The sequence below is a fragment of the Neoarius graeffei genome, chromosome 11 (genome assembly GCF_027579695.1).
Source record: "Neoarius graeffei isolate fNeoGra1 chromosome 11, fNeoGra1.pri, whole genome shotgun sequence".
Classification (NCBI taxonomy): Eukaryota; Metazoa; Chordata; class Actinopteri; order Siluriformes; family Ariidae; genus Neoarius; species Neoarius graeffei.
Window position 1 is genome coordinate 3,583,306 of NC_083579.1, and position 23,133 is coordinate 3,606,438.

The 23,133-nt window shown below is 41.7% G+C and overlaps 1 protein-coding gene across 1 annotated transcript in view; it reads right to left on the minus strand.

Moving 5' to 3' along the window:
* Positions 1 to 23,133, minus strand: part of plb1 (phospholipase B1) — a 120,915-nt gene that overhangs the window by 80,447 nt on the left and 17,335 nt on the right. Inside the window, exons 3-6 of the mRNA XM_060934831.1 lie at positions 9,027 to 9,078; positions 8,870 to 8,921; positions 7,909 to 7,965; positions 2,398 to 2,463 (exon numbers count right to left, since the gene is read on the minus strand). Coding sequence (XP_060790814.1) covers positions 2,398 to 2,463; positions 7,909 to 7,965; positions 8,870 to 8,921; positions 9,027 to 9,078 — 227 coding nt within the window. The remainder of the gene's footprint in view (positions 1 to 2,397; positions 2,464 to 7,908; positions 7,966 to 8,869; positions 8,922 to 9,026; positions 9,079 to 23,133) is intronic.

Here is a 23,133-nt window from a genome sequence, read left to right on the forward strand (position 1 = left end):
CAAACTTTATAACTTCCTAGTTGGTGATGTGACAAAACAAGCAGCCACACAAATCAAAGCCCTGCATCATCAGTGCAGGTAGCCACACACAGATCCCCACATTAGGGATAGGAATGTTAACCCATTCTTGTCTAATGTAGGATTCTAGTTGCTCAACTGTCTTAGGTCTTTTTTGTCATATCTTCCGCTTTATGATGCGCCAAATGTTTTCTATGGGTGAAAGATCTGGACTGCAGGCTGGCCAGTTCAGTACCCGGACCCTTCTTCTACACAGCCATGATGCTGTAATTGATGCAGTATGTGGTTTGGCATTGTCATGTTGGAAAATGCAAGGTCTTCCCTGAAAGAGACGTCGTCTGGATGGGAGCATATGTTGCTCTAGAACCTGGATATACCTTTCAGCATTGATGGTGTCTTTCCAGATGTGTAAGCTGCCCATGCCACACGCACTAATGCAACCCCATACCATCAGAGATGCAGGCTTCTGAACTGAGCGCTGATAACAACTCGGGTCGTCCTTCTCCTCTTTAGTCCGAATGACACGGCGTCCCTGATTTCCATAAAGAACTTCACATTTTGATTCGTCTGACCACAGAACAGTTTTCCACTTTGCCACAGTCCATTTTAAATGAGCCTTGGCCCAGAGAAGACGTTTGCACTTCTGGATCATGTTTAGATACGGCTTCTTCTTTGAACTATAGACTTTTAGCTGGCAACGGCGGATGGCACGGTGAATTGTGTTCACAGATAATGTTCTCTGGAAATATTCCTGAGCCCATTTTGTGATTTCCAATACAGAAGCGTGCCTGTATGTGATGCAGTGCCGTCTAAGGGCCCGAAGATCACGGGCACCCAGTGTGGTTTTCCAGCATTGACCCTTACGCACAGAGATTCTTCCAGATTCTCTGAATCTTTTGATGATATTATGCACTGTAGATGATATGTTCAAACTCTTTGCAATTTTACACTGTCGAACTCCTTTCTGATATTGCTCCACTATTTGTCGGCGCAGAATTAGGGGGATTGGTGATCCTCTTCCCATCTTTACTTCTGAGAGCCGCTGCCACTCCAAGATGCTCTTTTTATACCCAGTCATGTTAATGACCTATTGCCAATTGACCTAATGAGTTGCAATTTGGTCCTCCAGCTGTTCCTTTTTTGTACCTTTAACTTTTCCAGCCTCTTATTGCCCCTGTCCCAACTTTTTTGAGATGTGCTGCTGTCATGAAATTTCAAATGAGCCAATATTTGGCATGAAATTTCAAAAATGTCTCACTTTCGACATTTGATATGTTGTCTATGTTCTATTGTGAATACAATATCAGTTTTTGAGATTTGTAAATTATTGCATTCCGTTTTTATTTACAATTTGTACTTTGTCCCAACTTTTTTGGAATCAGAGTTGTATATTGGGGAAACAAAACAACCGCTTCACAGGCGTATGGCTCAACACAGGAGAGCCAGTTCCTCAGGCCAGAACTCTGCTGTCTATCTTCATCTTAACAACAAAGGACACTCATTTCAGGATTGCAACGTACACATTTCAGCCAGAGAGGATCGTTGGTATTAGCGAGGAGTTAAAGAAGCCATTTTTGTCAACCTGGAACGGCCATCACTGAACAGAGGTGGGGGTCTAAGACATCATTTATCAGCCACCTACAATGCAGTCCTTGGCACACTTCCCAGACAACTGAATGCACACCAAAACCCAGCTGTTTTCAGTGACTCACAGGAGGACAGAGAGAACCAACAATCCATTGATCACCCCAACGACTCTCTAGGCCATTCACACCCAGCCCCCAGTGACCCACACCAACAGGATGACTCAGCGACACCTTAGGATTGCTTTTCATCCATGAGAGAATAAATACTGTACCTGATACTCCCTATTAGTCAGAACTGAAGAAGCCTTTTGGATGAGAGGTGAAACGTCTTCAAGAATCTTCAAGCAAGTCCAGTTGCTCTCTTTTACCACCCACAATATAAATTAATATAAACATATAAATGACTTAATGTCATTTATTAAGACTGGAGCTGTTTATTTGTGTCAGGTTTTGGGTAAACTGACATTTTTCTATTGCTGTACCACCATACAGTTCATATGGGATAAGTTTTGATCATAAGTAAAGATTAAACATCTTGGATTAAGCTAGGGATTTTATTTTTGTCCCATGTCTCCCCTCAGTGTCGCATTTCTCCTTGTAATAAATAATGACAGAGAAAGTGAGTCCTGAAGGCCAGTATCTGTGCCAAGCTGAGAAACTCATGTTGTGGTAAGAGGGTACAGTAAACACTCTCTAATGAAGTATGAATGGGATGCGACCTGCAAAGAATTTCACACAATCTACAGAAGCTGAGATCTCATCCCCAGTCTCCCTGCTCTCTGCTCTCCCCTACCTTCTCATGGAGTTTATCCAGCACATCCTCCACTCTCCGCACTGTCGCCTCAACTGCTAAACCAGTCTAAAAGAACAGAAGAATTAATTTAACTTTTCATATATAAACTATAGAACATACAAACATTACACAATAACTGCATTTGGACTTCGTTAAAGGAAGCCGAAGTGAACTGAAAGCAAAGGAGTCAAATTGGACAGGACAGAAAAATACACTACTGTGCAAAAGTCTTAGGCCCCTTATTTTTTTTGTTCATACAAACTTTGCTATAGATTTCTATTTTATGATTTCTACATTCATTATCGAGTCAAAACATTACAAAAACATTTTCGAGTCCAGATGTTCATTTTTTTTCCCAGCACAAAATTAAATGTTACAGAAAAAAAAGTTTGTATCTGATCAGCATATTCCATAAGAGACACTTTTCAGATGAAAAAAGAAAACATAATGAAGGCTGCTAGGTTTTGGTGTAAAATGAAGAAGTGAGTGTGACAGTCAAAGTGTCCAGAAGAACTGTGGCTGGTTCTGTAAGATGCTCAGGAAAACCTACAGATCATTTCCGCATAAAACTGCACTCACTGGACCTGAGATGGATATTTATTGTTTCATTTATTATGGCTTACTGATTACTGTTTATAGTATTTTTTTAAACATTTAATTTCATTATTTTAAGCCATTTTTGGTTGACAGCATTTCTTTACATGTGCCTAAGACTTCTGCACAGAAATACATATGCAAGAATTTAGGTTTTAAGTTATTAATAATTGGTACAGTTGGATTTATGTACTATAACATTTTTTGCTGAACCTGTCACCTTCAGCCATGCTCGGTTATGAGGGATAAAAGCTGGTGATTTATATATAATATATTTATTTAAAAAAAACCATCAGGTACGAGTGTAAATGTACACTATGTAGATGAAAGGTATATTTAACATGTTTAGTTTATTTATGAATTTATGAAGCATCATGAATAAATGACTAGAATTAATATAGTGTCTTATAATGCGTGTGGTTTGCGTGTTGGGCACACTGAGGCAGATAAAGCGCGCCGCTTTGTGGTGGACAAACTTTTAGAGACTTGTGATGTACTGTGTGTTCAAGAGACGTTTTTACCTAAACAAGATCTAGAGAGTCTGAACTGTCTACATAAGAATTTTTAAGGAGCTGGTGAATCCACTATGGACCTGAGTACTAGAATTATAAGGGGCAGAATTGCTGGCGGTGTTGCTATACTGTGGCACAAAAAGCATGACCAACTGGTTAATGTAATTAGACTGGGTGTGGACTGGGCCATAGGACTTAAATTCATTTGTGGAGATAAGAACTTTATTGTCTTGAATATTTATACACCTTATGAGTGCTCCCAAAATGAAGATGAATTTCTCAATAGACTGTCTTTCATTATGTCCTTTATAGAAGATAATGCCTCTATTTGCTTTTTTATTGTGGGCGATTTTAATGCAGATGTCTCTGATAACCACTCTGTTTTTGCTAAACATGTTGGGCAGTTCTGTTCTGATAATGGCCTGATCTTATCTAGTAAAGTGCTCCTGCCTGATGACAGCTACACTTATATTAGCGATGCATGGCACCAGGGCCGTAACCAGGATTTTTCAAATACCGAGGTCAAACATTGCGATACATCTTATTTGCCAAAAAAAACCGTCCTAATATGGTGAATTTTCATACATTTTGGAAACGAGTCAAAATCACAAGCCCAACAAGGAGATGAACATGTAGGTGAACATGTTTATTTTAACAATTTCAAAACTGCACAATCACAACAATATGCAGCATCCTCAGATGGAGAGTACCGTAGCCAGGGGTGTTTTTTTTTCCCACTCAGCACTATATCTCAGAAGCCTTTTCCCAAATTGACGCTGGGGGTATTTATACTGGTCCCTACTCCATCTACCCTGAAGAATGTTCTTTTTCTCCTCATCTGTGTAGGAACTTTTGTTTTTATAGCTTGCCGGATCATGGATGGACAAACTTGTACTTGGAGTTTCTTGATCTTCACCTGTTATTTCCCTATCTTTATCTCCTGATTCTGTTATCTCTTCCTCTCATGACTCAGTTCTTCCCTTTTCTTCCTCTACTGGCTCAGTTCTTCCCTTCTCTTCCTCTCCTGGCTCTCTCTCTTCAACTCGCTGATCCTCACCCTCTCCAGTGTCCTCTATTTGATTTTAAAACATTATTATTATTATTATTATTACTACTACTATTATTATTATTATTATTATTGGTGATCAGAGGAGGAGCTGTGAACGCGGCTGGGCTGTTCATGATTGACAGAAAGCAGTCAGAGGTGGTACATCATGTTGTAAATAAAATGTGAACATAAGTTTGCTACCCGTTTTCATTTCCGTTCGAAAATACAACCAATGATCAAAACATCTTGGGTTCAGGTTAGCCTATAGTCTGGTAAGTTAGCAAAATAGCTCAAGTCTCGTCAGTACCCAATAACTTCATAAACAACAGGTCACAACTGGCCAGCCTTTTCTGATCTGAAACGCACCAAATCAAATCGAGACAAGAGAGAGAGAGAATAAAAGAGTTTGTGCCGCCTGGAAAACGAAAATCCTATCTGTAAGTGGCTTCGACTGTTGTTGCTTGAAATGCTAATTAAAATTGCACTGTTAATGATCATAAGCATTCCGGCACATAACTGTCAGTGACTGGCAAAATTAACTCCCCTTCTTCCCTCTTTCTTTTTCTCTCACTTGTTGACTTTCCAGAGCTGAGTTTGGTTTGTTTTAGTGTAGTAGACTTCTTCATCTTGTGTCAATTTTCAGATTCCACGACTAATTGACAAACTGCCTGGCTGCGGAGTCGGACCTTGATGAGAACACTTCTCAGCTCTTGTATATCCCGTGGTGCTTAGCTGACTAATATGAAATGTTTCCAATGTCGGACATTTCAGCTTCATTTAAAAATGATTATGTGGACTTTATTTTTAGACAAACAAATGAGAACAGGGGGATGCAAGCTGAATTTAGAATTTTCCACCGATCAAAGTCAGAACGATTTTCATCATATATTAATTTCACATTTCTGAGTGAAAAAAAAAAATACCGTGGGAAAAAAATGCCGAGGACATGACCTCGGTGTCCTCAATGGTAGTTACGGCCCTGCATGGCACACTACCTCATGGTTAGATCATTGTGTCTGTACAGCGGATGCTCATGATTCAATTGAGGCTGTTAGGATTAACTATGAATTTGCCACTACAGATCATGTACCCTTCTCCTTGTCAGTAGATATGGATTGTGTACCTGCTCAGACATTTGTTGATACCAATTTAAACATGGGAAAAATAGCATGGGGTAATTTGTCTGAAAAAGATCTATTTGATTATAGTCAACTATCGGATACAATGCTTAGTAATATTTATGTATCAAGGGATGCCATCTTATGCTATGATATTAATTGCAAGAACCCTCAACATAGCACTGATTTATGTGATATGTATGAGCATATTGTGAGGTCTCTCCTTGTTTCAAGTGGGTCATTGTGTAAAACCAGCTCTCATAGCATCAAGCCAGGTTGGAATGATTTTGTAAGCGAGCTTCATGCAGAAGCTAGAAGTGCTTTTAAAGCATGGGCTGCTGCAGGTAAAATCAGGCAAGGTCCGTTGTTTGACTATAAGAAAAGAACAAATGCAAAGTTTAAATATGCCTTGTGTTTTATTAAGTCATATGAAAATACCTTGAGGTCTGATTCTCTTGCAAAGAAACTGTATAATAATAATCACAAGGAATTTTGGAAAGAAATTAAAATTTTAAATACTTCTAAAACATCTTTACCAACTAATATTGATGGCGTCATTGGTGTCAATGAAATTACTAAGCTATGGCAGAAGCACTATAGGGAGCTGTTTAACTGTGTGAAAAGTAACACTTTTGTAATCGGTGAAATACAAGATAATGAGATTGTTACTGTCTCCCCACAAGAGATATTTAATGCAGTCATGTCTTTGAAAGACAATAAGGCATGTGGTACAGATAAGATCACTGTAGAGCATTTGAAATATGCAAGCAGAAAACTCTGTCCACTACTTTCTATGTGCTTCTCTGTTTTTTTAGTTCATGGAGTTTTACCTGACTCAATGCTTTCTGTTATGCTGTTGCCCATTATTAAAGACAAGGCGGGTAAGATAAACTCTCTGGATAATTATTGACCCATAGCCTTAGCTAACATACTGTCAAAGGTCTTAGGGAGGATTTTGCTGAATCGGTTGGAGGAGGTTGCTGTGACCTCGGACAACCAATTTGGCTTTAAACCTAAACATGGCACTGATATGTGCATTTTTGCACTAAAAGAGATCCTTGATCTGTATAATAGGCACAACACAACCATTTTTATGTGCTTCATTGATGCTTCTAAGACCTTTGATCGTGTAAACCATGAGAAATTGTTCTTAAAGCTACTAAACAGAGGAGTTCCCAAGGGTCTAATTAGAATCTTAGTGTACTGGTATGGGCAGCAGTCTATGCTTGTGAAATGGGATAACAATATGTCTGATCCTTTTAAAGTTGGAAATGGAGTCAGGCAGGGGAGTTTGTTGTCCCCTTTTCTCTTTAACATATATATGAATGGTCTCTCAACACTTCTAAACAGCTGTAGAACAGGCTGCATGATTGGTGACCGCATCATCAATCACCTGATGTATGCAGATGATTTGGTGATTCTGTGTCCATGCAGTGCTGGGTTTCAACAGCTGTTGAGAATATGCTCTCAGTATGGCTATGACTTCAACATTAAATACAATGCCAATAAGAGTAATATAATGATTATTAGAAGTAAAGATGATAAGAAATTGCCCATTCCTAATTTCTTCTTGTCTGGTATAGCTCTTAGCATATGCAGTGAGGCTAAGTATCTGGACCATTACATAACTGATGATTTGTCTGATATTTGTGATATCTATAGACAGTATCGAATGGTATATGCTCAAGCTAACATGCTTATAAGAAAATTTGGAATGTGTTCATCCTATGTTAAAGTAGCACTTTTTAAAGCATTTTGTATGCCGATGTACACTGCCCATCTGTGGAGGAGATATAAGAGTAGTAGCATCCATAAGCTCCATGTGGCATATAATGATGGAATGAGGCTGTTATTAAAAGTGCCCAGATGGAGTAGTGCTAGTTATCTTTTTGTGCAAGTTGATGTCCCCACATGTCCTGCTGTACTCAGGAATCTTATGTACAGATGTATGTATAGGTTAACAGCGTCTAGCAATGGTATAATTGTAGCCTTAGTGAATCCTGCAATGAGTGCAGTTAGATTTACCTCCACATTGTGGAACCATTGGAGATGCAGTCTGTATTGTATGTGATGACCTGAGTTTTTCATGGATGTCTATGATTTTTTTTTAGTTGTTTATTTTTTACAAAATCTATAATATGTCTGTATGTCTTTGTATGTAGTTATGTATCTATGGACCACTCTTGTGTCTGAAATAAAGGTTGATTGATTGATTATGGATGAGGATGTGATGTGTGACCTGGCCCGGGCAGACGCAGAGCTCATCCACCGGCACAAAGAAGAGCAGCAGCTTCCACTGAGGAGAGACAGAGAGACAGATAGAGAGACAGAGAAACAGAAAGACAGACAGAGAGAGAAACAGACAGACAGACAGACAGACAGACAGACAGACAGACAGACAGACAGACAGAGAAAAAGAGAGACAGACAGACAGAGAAACAGAGAGAGAGAGACAGACAGACAGAGAAACGGAGCCACAGACAGACACAGAGACACAGAGAGACAGAGAGAGAGAGAGAGAGACAGACAAACAGAGAGAGACAGAGAGAGAGAGACAAACAGAGAGGCAGAGAGAGAGACAGACAGACAGAGAGAGACAGAGAGAGACAGACAGACAGAGAAACAGACAGGCAAGCAGGCAGAGAAACAGAGAAACAGAGAGAGAGAGACAGAGAGACAGAGAAACAGAGAAAAAAAGAGAGACAGAGACACAGAGAGAGAAACAGACAGAGAGACAGGCAAACAGAGAGACACACAGAGAAAGAGACAGATAGAGAAACAGAGAGACGGAGAGACAGACAGACACAGACAGACAGAGACACAGAGAGAGAAACAGACAGAAAGACAGACAAACAGAGAGACAGAGAGAGAGAGAGAGAGACAGACAGAGAAACAGAGACACAGAGAGACAGAAACAAACAGACAGACAGACAGACAGACAGACAGACAGACAGATGTACTTCTGTAGATTATTTACAGTTTATTACCTGCAAATATTGAGCAGAAAAGATGAACAAAGAAGAGCCTAGAACTTGCAGAGCAGATAACAACTTTAATGCTGTCTGACTTTGGTCAGCTGGTTAATGTTACACTAGAAAATTGTGGAAACTTTCCTGATCATCTTATCAAGTTCATCATATTGAAGATATTTTCACTTCCTGTACAGTAACAGTGTGTGAATCTCCATGTAAATGCCAAACCTGATTATTGTTGAGTGACTGAACCACATCCTTGGTTTCCTCCATCAAACCCCTGCAGGATCAAATTCAGAGCACGGAGGACTTATTATCAGGGACAGTGTGTGTGTGTGTGTGTGTGTGTGTGTGTGTGTGTGTGTGTGTGTGTGTTATTCAGCACCTCGGTTCCGGTATCAGTGTTCTCAGTCCTGGATTAAAGCTGGACAGAGTCTCTGCGGGAGACAACCAGAGGACGAGATTAGATTCGGAAAAACTGATGCTTTTTGTCTGTGTGTAAAAATTCTTTAAGATATAAATAGAGATGAGCTCAATAAAGGTATAAATAAGACTTAAAAAAGTGCTGTAGAGCTCTGGACTCTGATTGGTCAGAAGGTGTTGATTAATTCTCTATAACAGCAGCTCTGACTGGAGTGTAGTGGAGCTGCATATCACAGGATTATATTAATACCCTCGTTCTAGTATGTTATAATTTCACTGGCAACAGCTCACACAATCAGCTGCGTTTTTTTTTTTATCTCTGTAACTTCGAGAGAGAAAAAAGAGAGGTTGGTGTAGCTGCTGAGTGATAACTCATTATATAATAACATTTTCATAACACAGATATTCCCCAACATTAAATGTAACTATTTTTGGATAAAAAGTTTGACGTGCCCTTCTTTAAAAAAATGCAAATTGTTCAGCAATTGTTAATAAAACAATTCACAGCGTGCTGTTACTGGAAAGCAATCAATGTTAGGGTGGTAACAGTATCCCGCTTCATCACACCAGCTTGTTGTTTATTTTTCTGTCACAACATGAAACGACCCTCATACAGTATACACTCAATGGCCACTTTATTAGGAACACCCACCCATCCACCTGCTGTTTGATGCAGTTCTCTAATCAGCCAATCACTTGACAGCAGCATGATGCATAAAATCACGCAGATACCAATCAAGAGCTTCCGTTAATGTTCACAATGTTCAAACATCAGAATGAGAAAAACTGTGATCTCACAGTGAAGTGTGACTTTCGTTCACTGTAGTATGGGTATTGGTTTGAGCCAGATGGACTGGTGGTTTGAGTATTTCAGAAACTGCTGATTTCCTTCCTGGGGTTTTCACACACAACAGTCTCTAGAGTTTACACAGAATGGTGCCAAAAACAGAAAACACTGGGTTGAGTGACAGTTCTGTGGGTAGAAACAAATGCATTGTTGATAAAAGAGGTCAGAGGGAAATGGACAGATTCATGGTTCGAGCTTTTTTTTTTTTGCCAGGAAAGATATAGTAACTCATATCATCACTCTTTACAAGTGTGGTGAGCAGAACAGCATCTAAGCATGCAACAGGAGAAAGAAGAACACACTGGGTTCCACTCCTGCAGCCAAGAACAGGGATCTTAGGATCAGCAAGAAGTTCCTATTAAAGTGGCCACTGAGTGTTTGTTACCCCTTGAATAGAAAGTAAGATCTTACCAGAAAACCTATTCACAATCTTAATTTCAGCCGACCTGCAGCAAATCACACACAGAACATTATACAAATCAATTAACTTCTAATTAAATTAATTAATGACACTTTACTGTAATAGTGCACAATATCATAATATACAGTATATTGGCTACTTAAAAAAACACGACTCCTTTAACATAATTTAATTACATTTAAAATAAAATGACATCCTCTTCTCTTCTATTGTAGTCCAAATATACAATAAAATCTATTTATTTATCAGTTCATTATTCAGATTCCTAAATATCCAAATAAATAATTTTATATCTGTAGAGGTTAGAGTCTGAGTGATATTATTATTATTATTATTATTATTATTATTATTATTATTATTATTATTCCAAATTAGATACCAGAAAAAGCAGAATAGTTTGTTAAATAAAATAACATAGACAATAATAATGACTTATTACCTGAACATTAGGTCTTTATGGGAAAATATCAGACCAAGGTCTTGACAGTACAAAAAGACCTCGGTCTGATATTTTCCCGTAAAGACCAAGTAATAAGAAGTTTATTCCATGGCTTTTTTATTTCAAAGATTAAAATAGACGGTCATTATAATGAGGCGTGACACTGCTTTCAGTCACGTCATATTTGTAATGTAGTTGAGTCACGCATACAGAATAAATGGCTAGCGGTTTCAAAACCAAATTTCTGTTAGCGGTTAGTGGTTAGCGATTAGCGGTCTCTGAATGCTCTTCGTTGCTCATTTCTTGAATAACTCATTGACTCTTTGTCTTTTTTTATTTTGTTTTGATTTCCATTTCATCTTTTTTAGTCATTTTGTTTTTGTTTTTTTGCAACATTGAAAGCCAGCACCTTGGAAAGAAAGTCCGTAATCGCCCATGAGAATGCATTATGGGAAAATACTGCCTGCCAAGGAACCAATCAGAGCGCACGATTTTACCAGAAGTAGCTTGTGCCATATAACAAGACCATTAATGATGGCGTAGCTCACTCCGGCCCCGTCTAGTCCAGAATGAACGATCTAAAGTGGGCCACCTTGCGCAATAAATGTAGCAAGCTATATACGCTATATACGGTAGAAGCTACAACCCCGATTCCAAAAAAGTTGGGACAAAGTACAAATTGTAAATAAAAATGGAATGCAATGATGTAGAAGTTTCAAAATTCCATATTTTATTCAGAATAGAACATAGATGACATATCAAATGTTTAAACTGAGAAAATGTATCATTTAAAGAGAAAAATTAGGTGATTTTAAATTTCATGACAACAACACATCTCAAAAAAGTTGGGACAAGGCCATGTTTCCCACTGTGAGACATCCCCTTTTCTCTTTACAACAGTCTGTAAACGTCTGGGGACTGAGGAGACAAGTTGCTCAAGTTTAGGGATAGGAATCTTAACCCATTCTTGTCTAATGTAGGATTCTAGTTGCTCAACTGTCTTAGGTCTTTTTTGTCGTATCTTCCGTTTTATGATGCGCCAAATGTTTTCTATGGGTGAAAGATCTGGACTGCAGGCTGGCCAGTTCAGTACCCGGACCCTTCTTCTACGCAGCCATGATGCTGTAATTGATGCAGTATGTGGTTTGGCATTGTCATGTTGGAAAATGCAAGGTCTTCCCTGAAAGAGACGTCGTCTGGATGGGAGCATATGTTGCTCTAGAACCTGGATATACCTTTCAGCATTGATGGTGTCTTTCCAGATGTGTAAGCTGCCCATGCCACACGCACTAATGCAACCCCATACCATCAGAGATGCAGGCTTCTGAACTGAGCACTGATAACAACTTGGGTCGTCCTTCTCCTCTTTAGTCCGAATGACACGGCGTCCCTGATTTCCATAAAGAACTTCAAATTTTCATTCGTCTGACCACAGAACAGTTTTCCACTTTGCCACAGTCCATTTTAAATGAGCCTTGGCCCAGAGAAGATGTCTGCACTTCTGGATCATGTTTAGATACGGCTTCTTCTTTGAACTATAGAGTTTTAGCTGGCAACGGCGGATGGCACGGTGAATTGTGTTCACAGATAATGGTCTCTGGAAATATTCCTGAGCCCATTTTGTGATTTCCAATACAGAAGCATGCTTGTATGTGATGTAGTGCCATCTAAGGGCCTGAAGATCACGGGCACCCAGTATGGTTTTCTGGCCTTGACCCTTACGCACAGAGATTCTTCCAGATTCTCTGAATCTTTTGATGATATTATGCACTGTAGATGATGATCTCTTCAAACTCTTTGCAATTTTACACTGTCGAACTCCTTTCTGATACTGCTCCACTATTTGTCGGCACAGAATTAGGGGGATTGGTGATCCTCTTCCCATCTTTACTTCTGAGAGCCGCTGCCACTCCAAGATGCTCTTTTTATACCCAGTCATGTTAATGACCTATTGCCAATTGACCTAATGAGTTGCATTTTGGTCCTCCAGCTGTTCCTTTTTTGTACCTTTAACTTTTCCAGCCTCTTATTGCCCCTGTCCCAACTTTTTTGAGATGTGTTGCTGTCATGAAATTTCAAATGAGCCAATATTTGGCATGAAATTTCAAAATGTCTCACTTTCGACATTTGATATGTTGTCTATGTTCTATTGTGAATACAATATCAGTTTTTCAGATTTGTAAATTACTGCATTCCATTTTTATTTACAATTTGTACTTTGTCCCAACTTTTTTGGAATCGGGGTTGTATATATAGAAGTGATATCCACCCTAGGAATACCGACTTATTTACCAGAAAGAATCCAAAACGACAAGGAATTGACTGAGAAGAAACAATTTTTGTTGAACTGCTCATTAAGGCTTAATTAGTTCATAAATGTATTAATAATTGTAATTAAGCAAATCTGGGTAAAAGTTTTATGCACCCTAGGCACCCCGACCTTCATACCAGAAAGAATCAAAATCGGTGAAGAATTGAGGAAGAAGTGATTTGTGTGGAAACTGCTCATTAGGGATTGATTAATTACTCCATATCTTTATTATTAATTAAGATTATGCAAATTTGGGTAGAAGCTATATGCACCCCAGGCAGACCTACCTTCCTGCCAAAAAGAATAAAAATTGGTAAAGAATTGAGAGAGAAGTGATTTTCGTGAAACGTGGACGACGGACAACACATAATGGCGTAAACTCATCACCTATCGGCCGGATGAGATAATAATTAATGATAAAATATGCTAAAAATACTAAACTATACCTTTCTTTGTTGCTGGGTTGCTACAGTTTTTATTTTTTATTTATTTTATTTTTGCTGGACTGGTTTATATAAAGTTCCTTTAAAAATTTACTCCAAATAACCTGCTCGAATCATCATTTGTTCTGCAAAGAGAACTGGACATATAGTTAAAAAATTCTCACCAGGAATCATCCTGCAAATCATTTATATTTTTGCTGTTCTTGATGACAATTTTGTGTTGACATGACAAATTATTTCTTATAGAACTAACTTAGATGGGTGATAAACTGGATTCAGGGATCTGCTGTGCATTATGGCAAAAGAATTTCTTTTCCTCTCCGAGTTTCATTGGCTCTTGTGTCTGTTGTCTGTCAGTGGTGTTTTTGCTACTTCACACCATTTTATTCATCTCTAAGAATTTCAAACATAAGTGAAAATATCTTGCAGTGTGGCGTGGAAAGTGGGACTAGACCTGTGTCATGTGTTGGCTTAAAAGGATTTATTTCATGTCTCGTTTGATCCGAGTCTGTACCCTGTAGCAAAACGATCCCAGTGTGGTATCCTGAATAAATACATGAGCATCTAGAAATCATTTTGTTGAAGGTCATCACACTACATTAGATATGATCTATGACTAAGCTTGCTTTTACGACACTCCCATAAGGAGGATCAAAGCTTGACTTGAAGAACTATTTGGCTTTAATTGCCTCTGATTCTTTAATGATGCTGAAATTCTCATTGGAGTCTTGGTGTGGAGGATCTCAGAACACACCAAGCAAGATCCCTGTCTTCTCATTCATCTCCTCTCCCTCTTCTTCTCACTACACTGATGCACTGAGTAAAACTCTGACCCGAGGCATGCATTTGAATATTTTATTACAAAACAAGCATTAAATGTGTATGCAGGAACAGGGGTTTAGGTGTTTTACTTATCTAAAGAAGACAGGAAGAGACACCCTGACACCCAGCCGACACTCATTTATCATATTTCCTGGCTTTATGTCAGCTTTGTACCTTGAATAATATAATGTAGCAAGTGTTGTGCTCCATTTGCAGCTTGTGAATTTTGTATTCTGCAGCTTTATGCTTGTGAAACTGTACACACATTTCACATCAACTTCTTTGTACAGTAAACACCAGACAATTGTATCTTGTCTAACTGCCTAGAAACCTTCAAGGTGTCTTTTCTTTCAGGAATCTGATGTTTAGGTTTTCAGTGTGGTTTGTTTGTCTGACTGTAAGCAGGGTTGCAAAACCTACCAACCCAATTTCCATGAAACTTGGTGGAAGGATATAGCATGGGACAAGGAAGAACCCATTACATTTTGGACAGGATCTGAGTCAAGGGTGTAGATAAACGAGTTTAATTTCAATTTCACTAATGTAGCAAGATATGGTATTTGGCTTTGGCAGGAATCTGCGTTTAACAACATCAGACATCTTAAAATCCAGTAACTGGCAGTAAAATTCAGTAGTGACAAAACATAACCAGTGTAGAAATAAGATGATTCACAGGTATCAGTAATCCTCTGGGATATACATCCATCCATTATCTGTAGCTCCTTATCCTGTGCAGGGTTACAGGTGAACTGGAGCCTGTCCCAGCTAACTGTGGACGAGAGGCAGGGTACACCCTGGACAAGTCACCAGGTGGGATACACATGTAGTACATAATTTGAAACATTTTGGAAATAGATCCAGATATATAAAGCCATCACGGTGCACTCCTCGAATATGATGTTTTATGCTGATGACTCTCAATTATATAGATCCTTCAAGTGAAGCCAACAACAAGGTAGTATCAATCAACTCCAACTTTGTTTGCGAGATGTTATGTTATGTACTGGATGAAACAAACCATGTTGGTTTGTAATCCGTTGAAGACTGAGGTGATTCATTTTACCTCTCTGTTTTCTAATTCACCCACCAATGTAGAATTTCTGACGATTGGCAATCTAAAGATCCAACCCACTTTGGAGGTCAGAGACCTTGGTATCATACTTGACAATCATCTCTCATTTAAGACTCATATCAATACAGTATGCCAGTCAGCGTACCAGTACCAGTCCCTAATGACCATTGGGAGAATCAGAAAATACCTTTCTGATCATTAATGTGAACATTTAGTTCAAGCATTAATTCCATTGAAAGTTGACTCCTGTAACGCCATTCTCTACAGCCTCCCAATGACAGAGATCCAGAAACTACAGCGTCTACAGAATACAGTGGCCCCAATCATCTCAAGAACCAAGAAGTTCCAATGTATTACACCAGTCTTAAGAGAGCTTCACTGGCTGCCAGTAGAAGAAAGGACTTTATATAAAATCTTGTTCAGAACATCCATCCATCTATCCATCCATTATCTGTAACCACTTATCCTGTACAGGGTTGCAGGCAAGCTGGAGCCTATCCCAGCTGACTATAGGCGAGAGGAGGGGTTCACCCTGGACACGTCGCCAGGTCATCGCAGGGCTGACACACAGAGACAACCATTCACACTCACATCTATGGTCAATTTAGAGCCACCAATTATCCTAACCTGCATGTCTTTGGACTGGGGGGGAGAACAGGAGCACCTGGAGGAAACCCACACAGACATGGGGAGAACATGCAAACTCCACACAGAAAGGCCCTTGCTGGCTAATAATAATAACAACAACAACAACAACAGCAGCAGCAGGGGCGGCACAGTGTTGTAGTGGTTAGCATTGTCGCCTCACAGCAAGAAGGTTCTGGGTTCAAGCCCAGCGGCCGGCAAGGGCCTTTCTGTGCGGAGTTTGCATGTTCTTCCTGTGTCTGTGTGGGTTTCCTCCGGGTGCTCCGGTTTCCCCCACAGTCCAAAGACATGCAGGTTAGGATGACTGGTGGCTCTAAATTGAGCGTAGGTGTGAATGTGAGGGTGAATGGTTGTTTGTCTCTGTGTCAACCCTGTGATAACCTGGCGACTTGTCCAGGGTGTACCCTGCCTGTCACCCGTAGTCAGCTGGGATAGGCTCCAGCTTGCCTGCGACCCTGTACAGGATAAGCGGCTACAGATAATGGATGGATTATTATTATTACAGTGTGGGAAATAAGGAATTTTAAGCAGACTGTCACAGGACAGACAAGTATGAATTGTCGTCTGTCTGTCCAAATTTCAACCTGTCTGAATGATGGGCCAAAGGCCCGGAACAATGCGACCAGTGGTCTGGAGTCTGCTTTAGGGCCCCAGAAGCTGAAGGCCTTTTGATGCCTTGAGATGGCTTCTCAGCTATTTCCAGGCCCATTTTTGTGATCTGCAAAGGCCAAATTACACTCAACATCAGTTGCTAATTACACTACAAATTGAATATCATCTCATCTCATTATCTGTAGCCGCTTTATCCTGTTCTACAGGGTCGCAGGCAAGCTGGAGCCTATCCCAGCTGACTACGGGCGAAAGGCGGGGTACACCCTGGACAAGTCGCCAGGTCATCACAGGGCTGACACATAGACACAGACAACCATTCACACTCACATTCACACCTACGCTCAATTTAGAGTCACCAGTTAACCTAACCTGCATGTCTTTGGACTGTGGGGGAAACTGGAGCACCTGGAGGAAACCCACGCGGACACGGGGAGAACATGCAAACTCCACACAGAAAGGCCCTCGCCGGCCACGGGGCTTGAACCCGGACCTTCTTGCTGTGAGGCGACAGCGCTAACCACTACACCACCGTGCCGCCCACTGTCATTCTGATTATGAATTAAAAAAATGCACATAATAATAACAACATAACCACTGATTGGCAGTTTGGCACTTAACCTAATACTGTACTGCAGAGTTTCATGTAAACTGAACTCTTAATCACCCGACTGGATCAATCAGATACTGTCAACCCTAAAACACTAGTTCAACTGCCTTGTGCAATAAAAACAACAGTGAACACTGAGTGTATTCTTGGGTTTCAGTCATGTGACTTTTCTTAGCGATTTCACTTCCGGTAAAACGGCTGGTGGTCGAGCAAACCAAAATGGTTGCCATAGTCAGGGCCGCGTTAACCCTTGCCGAGGCCCTGGGCAGACACCCCCCCGAGGCCCCACCCCCGCCTGTTGTCAACTGCGCTCAGCAAACTCACTCCCTCAGACGTGCCTGTCTAACTAGACACAGAAACTTTTAAGGGTTGTTTTACAATCAGGGTACAAAGTTTGTCTCACAGGGGTCCAAAATTCAAATTGATTCAAACTGGTTCTTGTACCAGTTTTTAAGTGAAGGACAAGTTAAAGAACAGATTTCAGGTAATTTTTTGACATATGTGTATGGTAGTTTTGTGTAATCTGCTATAAGATAAAGAAGATTAAGTGTAGCTTTAAGCAGGGCTGGGAGAAACAAATGAAGTGATTCTCGGAGAGGACATTTTTTTTTTGACAATTCAGAATCCACTACTTCCATAGTGCTTTTAAATCTAAGGCTGTAAGCTTTGTGTTAGTTGTCTCTAATATTTATGTCCCAATATCTTGACCACATTTTAGGATGAAAATAATCATTTTAGATATGTTATTTTATATTGAAAAATTAGCTGTCTCGGAGAGGGCATTTTTTTTGACACAATTACATACTAATTTGATCAAAATAGTCTGAAAACTTACTGGCATTCAACATTAAAACTTAACTATGTTTCCAATGATATGGAACCAAATATTTGTTTTCTGGTATAAAGATTGATTTAAGTGCATCCCTTTTGGAGCTACCTGTGGTCAAAAAAGCACTTTTTCTAAATGACACGAGTAATTTTGCTAAATATGACATATATTGCCATACATTCACCAAAAATAACGTTATCACCAATTTTTTTTTGCATGGTAAATAGAGCTATCACAGGGCTACAATAAACAACCAAGTTTATTTAGTCAAGCCTTTTGATATTGAAGATAATAAGTGTTAAATGTGATTTTTAGCTTGTGTACCCTGATTGTAAAACAACCCTTAAATAATGACAGCGGCACAATTAGAAATACTATTGAACGATAAAACTTTATATCCATCAACACCTATTTAATCGAGAAAAAGCAATGGTGAAATAGGCAATTGCATGGTGAAAAAATCCATCAGACATCACGGTTAACAAGTCTGGTTAACTAAAGTTTAGCCTCAAGAAGCCTTTGAATGAGTGAGTCAATGAACAACATGTCAAGAACATAACCGAGGCCTACAACAGTTTCTTTAGTATTCAGAACAAGAACATTCATTTGGTATATAACCGTTCGTTTTCATTTTGGAATCCAGGTGACTTTTAACTTGTGAAAACAAAGAGCGATAACAAAGAAAGAAAAATATCTTGCTTCTCAGAAATAAATCTCAAAATGTTAGGCTGTGTGAAACATTTCATCCTTTCACACACGTAATGTTCCAAACAGCAGTGGCACACAGCTTTGCGCATTCAGTTTGACAGCCATGGGTCAACTTACAAGGGCACTTTCCTACTTTTCTGGAACGCGAAGTCATTAATTAAATCATTGAACTCAAGCTGGCGTAGCGTGTGAAGACATGGTGGACAGTGATCATATTAACAATGACGGGTGATTTATGCGACGGGACAAGGTGGGCTTCCTTACGGGTGGCGAAATGCATCAAAAATGTTATCAATATGATCAAAACTTCTGAAAATATAGTTTCATATTTTCCGATCTCGCTACCTCCGAGGCCCCCTAGTGGCCAAGGCCCTGGGCAGCTGCCCATGAAGCCCATTAGGATAACGCGTCCTTGAGTAGTGCCGCTGCAAATCCCAGGTTTACTGTATGAATGCTCTTGTTCTAATATCTTATTGTTTCTATGGTAACAGCTCATTCACAGGGGATGCTCCATGTAAAGGGATTTAAAAAGTGTGTAAATGTTTTTCTAAGGTTCTGTTTTCCTGTTTTATTAAATTAAAGAGAGAGAAAAACAAAAGACAGGCTGGTGAGGGATTCCGTACCATTAAAAGTAGCTCAAAATAGATAACAATGTTGATCTTTCAGGAATAAAAAAAGGTAGATTGGTAGATTGCTGCCAGTAAATATTAATAAGCTGGTGAACATGAATAAATATCGATAAGCTGAAGAGGAATCCAGTCTCACTTCAGCTAACGAGAAGTAAAAAAGAAAAAAACTGCACTCAGGGGTGTAACCAAAATCATTGTGAGTTATAGAACAGAGTTCAGTTTTTAGGGCCTGAGCACCAGAGAGGTGCAGCCTCTTGTGTCCACCAGAGGGTGCTGCACTGAAGTTCAAGGCTCTATTGTTTTCCTAAGGATTTTCTTATTATTGTTCTTTTTCTTCAAGACTTGGCCATTTCTGAGGTGGTTCACATGGGCAAAAACTCATGAAATTTGGTACACACATCAATCCTGGCCACTGCTACTCAGGGGTAGAGGCTTGGCCCCAGGTGTCTCTGAGGGACTCCATAGCACCCCCACATGTCATGGAGACTTTTGCCTGGTGTATAATTTCATCTATCCGTGTCAGATTTGGTAGGTGTGGGGGGGGCCCCAAGATGAACAAAATTGTAATGTACATTGTATTCGCTATACTCAACAGGATTTATGGTTTTGTGCATTTTGACACATTACCTTTTGATGTTCTCCTCCTAGGCAGTTTGTTGGATTAATGCCAGATTTGGTGTACCGGAGGTGCTCGGGCCCTTCATTGCTGCTTGTGGCTCTATTTTTTGTATATTATATTTTCATTATTCTTGTTGAACAAATGTATTCAAACCATCATTTCTATTCTATGAAAATACGTCCAGTTGCTATGTACGTAATGAATAAAAGAAGTGTGCATGTAAACTTTATAAATGTCTCAATCTGAACTTAAATTGATGAGTGACAGTGTAGCGAGAATCGCGTGTGGGTGGAGCACAGAGGACAGCAGGACAGAGTAAAATTCAATCACTTTTTTATTTGCTCTTTTCAGACGCATACACCACTCTCTCAGCCACGCACACAGACACACACACACAAGTCGTCTGGCTGGGGAGAGAGCTCCCTTCCGCTCTCCCTCTCCCTCCTTAAGTAGAGGGCGGTTTACTGGGGAAAACACACACAAACACAGGTTAATTACCCTCAGGTGTAGCGACTCTGCCACTTACCTTCCCCGACTCCGCCCTCCTGTCACAGACCGGCGCTTGACCACGCCCCACATACCCCCACCGCCCGACTCAGGCCGGGCGCCTGTCCGGCCTGCAGCCGACTCCCCCCCCCCTTGACGGGAGAGGAAGTCCGCCACGACCATCTGCGCCCCCGGCCTGTGGACCACCTTGAAGTTGAAGGGTTGGAGTGCCAGATACCAACGGGTGATCCGCGCGTTGGCATACTTCATGCGGTGGAGCCACTGGAGGGGCGCGTGGTCCGAACAGAGGGTGAAAGAGCGCCCCAGCAGGTAGTAACGGAGGGCGTGGACCGCCCACTTGATCGCCAGGCACTCCTTCTCTATGGTGCTGTAGCACCCCTCACGCACTGACAGCTTCCGACTAATGTACAGGATGGGGCGATCCTCCCCCTCCACCTGCTGGGACAAAACGGCCCCCAGCCCTCTGTCCGACGCATCCGTCTGCAACATAAAAGGGAGAGAGAAGTCAGGGGAGTGTAAAAGTGGCCCCCCACGCAGTGCAGCCTTTACCTCAGAGAAAGCCCGCTGGCACTGCTCCGTCCACTGGACCGGATCTGGCGCCCCCTTTTTAGTGAGGTCAGTCAGCGGGCTGGTGACGTCCGAATAATTAGGTATAAACCTACGATAGTAGCCAGCCAGCCCCAGGAACTGTCTCACCCCCTTTTTGGTCTTGGGCCTCGGGCAGGCCGCAATCGCTGCTGTCTTATTAATTTGGGGACGCACCTGCCCGTTACCCAAGTGGAAGCCTAGATACCGTACTTCCATCCGCCCAATCGCACACTTCTTCGGGTTGGCAGTGAGCCCCGCCCGCCTCAGCGACCTAAGGACGGCCCTCAGGTGTTGCAGGTGCCGCTGCCAGTCATTACTATAAATAATGATGTCGTCAAGGTAAGCGGCCGCGTAGGTGGCGTGGGGCCGGAGGACCCGGTCCATCAGCCGCTGAAACGTAGCGGGCGCCCCAAACAGCCCAAACGGAAGTGTGACGAACTGGTGTAAGCCGAACGGTGTGGAAAAGGCCGTTTTTTCCCGGGATAATGGAGTCAAGGGGATCTGCCAATATCCCTTCGTCAAATCCAGTGTCGAGTAAAAGCGAGCCGTGCCTAGTCAATCGAGCAGCTCATCAATACGAGGCATTGGGTACGCGTCGAATTTAGACACCGCGTTGACTTTTCTATAGTCCACACAGAACTGGACCGAGCCGTCGGCCTTAGGAACCAAGACCACCGGGCTGCTCCAGTCACTGTGGGACTCCTCGACGATGCCCATTTCGAGCATGGCCTGAAGTTCTTCCCGAACCACCTTTTTTTTTGTGTTCAGGTAATCTATAAGGACGGCTACGCACTACCACCCCCGGGGGCGTCTCTATGTGGTGTTCTATGAGGTTAGTGCGACCGGGCAGGGGCGAGAACACATCCGAAAACTCGGCCTGCAACTGGGCGACCTCCGTGAGTTGGGTCAGGGAGAGGTGGTCTCCACAGGGGACCGGAGAGGTACGTGATGCCAATGACCATTTTTGGACCTCCGGCCCCAGCTCCGCCTTCTCCGGAACTACCGACACCAACGCCACGGGGACCTCCTCGTTCCAGAGTTTCAGCAGATTGAGGTGGTAGATCTGTAGTGCCCCCTCCCTGTCCGTTCGCCTAACCTCATAGTCGACGTCCCTGACTCGCCGTGTGACCTCAAAGGGTCCTTGCCACTTGGCGATTAATTTGGAGCTCGACGTGGGCAACAGGATGAGTACCTTATCTCCCGGAGTGAACTCTCTAAGGCGCGTGCCCTTGTTGTACAGGCGGGTTTGCCATTCCTGGGCCTGCCGCAAATTCTCCTGAGTTAGGTGGGTGAGCGTGTGGAGTTTTGCGCGCAGATCCATAATGTACTGAATCTCGTTTTTGCTCTGTGAAGGTCCTTCCTCCCAATTTTCCCGCAGTACATCTAAGATGCCGCGCGGCTTACGCCCGTATAATAATTCAAACGGGGAGAACCCCGTGGAGGCTTGGGGGACCTCTCGCACTGCAAACAGCAAGGGTTCGAGCCACTTATCCCAGTTACGTGCGTCCTCACTTACGAATTTTTTGATAATATTCTTGAGGGTGCGATTGAACCGTTCAACTAAACCGTCCGTCTGTGGGTGATAAACGCTGGTGCGGATCGGCTTAATACCCAGTAGCCCATACAGTTCGCTCAGTGTTCATGACATAAACGAGGTGCCTTGGTCAGTCAGAATCTCTTTCGGGATTCCAACCCAGGAGATGACGTGGAAGAGGGCCTCTGCAATACTGCGTGCTGAGATATTGCGAAGAGGCACCGCTTCCGGGTATCGCGTTGCATAGTCCACCAGAACCAATATAAAGCGGTACCCTCGTGTTGACCGATCTAATGGCCCGACGAGATCCATCCCAATTCTTTCGAACGGGGTCTCGATTAATGGTAGGGGGCGCAAGGGCACTTTTGGAATGGCCGCTGGATTTACTAACTGGCATTCGCGGCACACCGTACACCACTTACGGACGTCGCCGCGA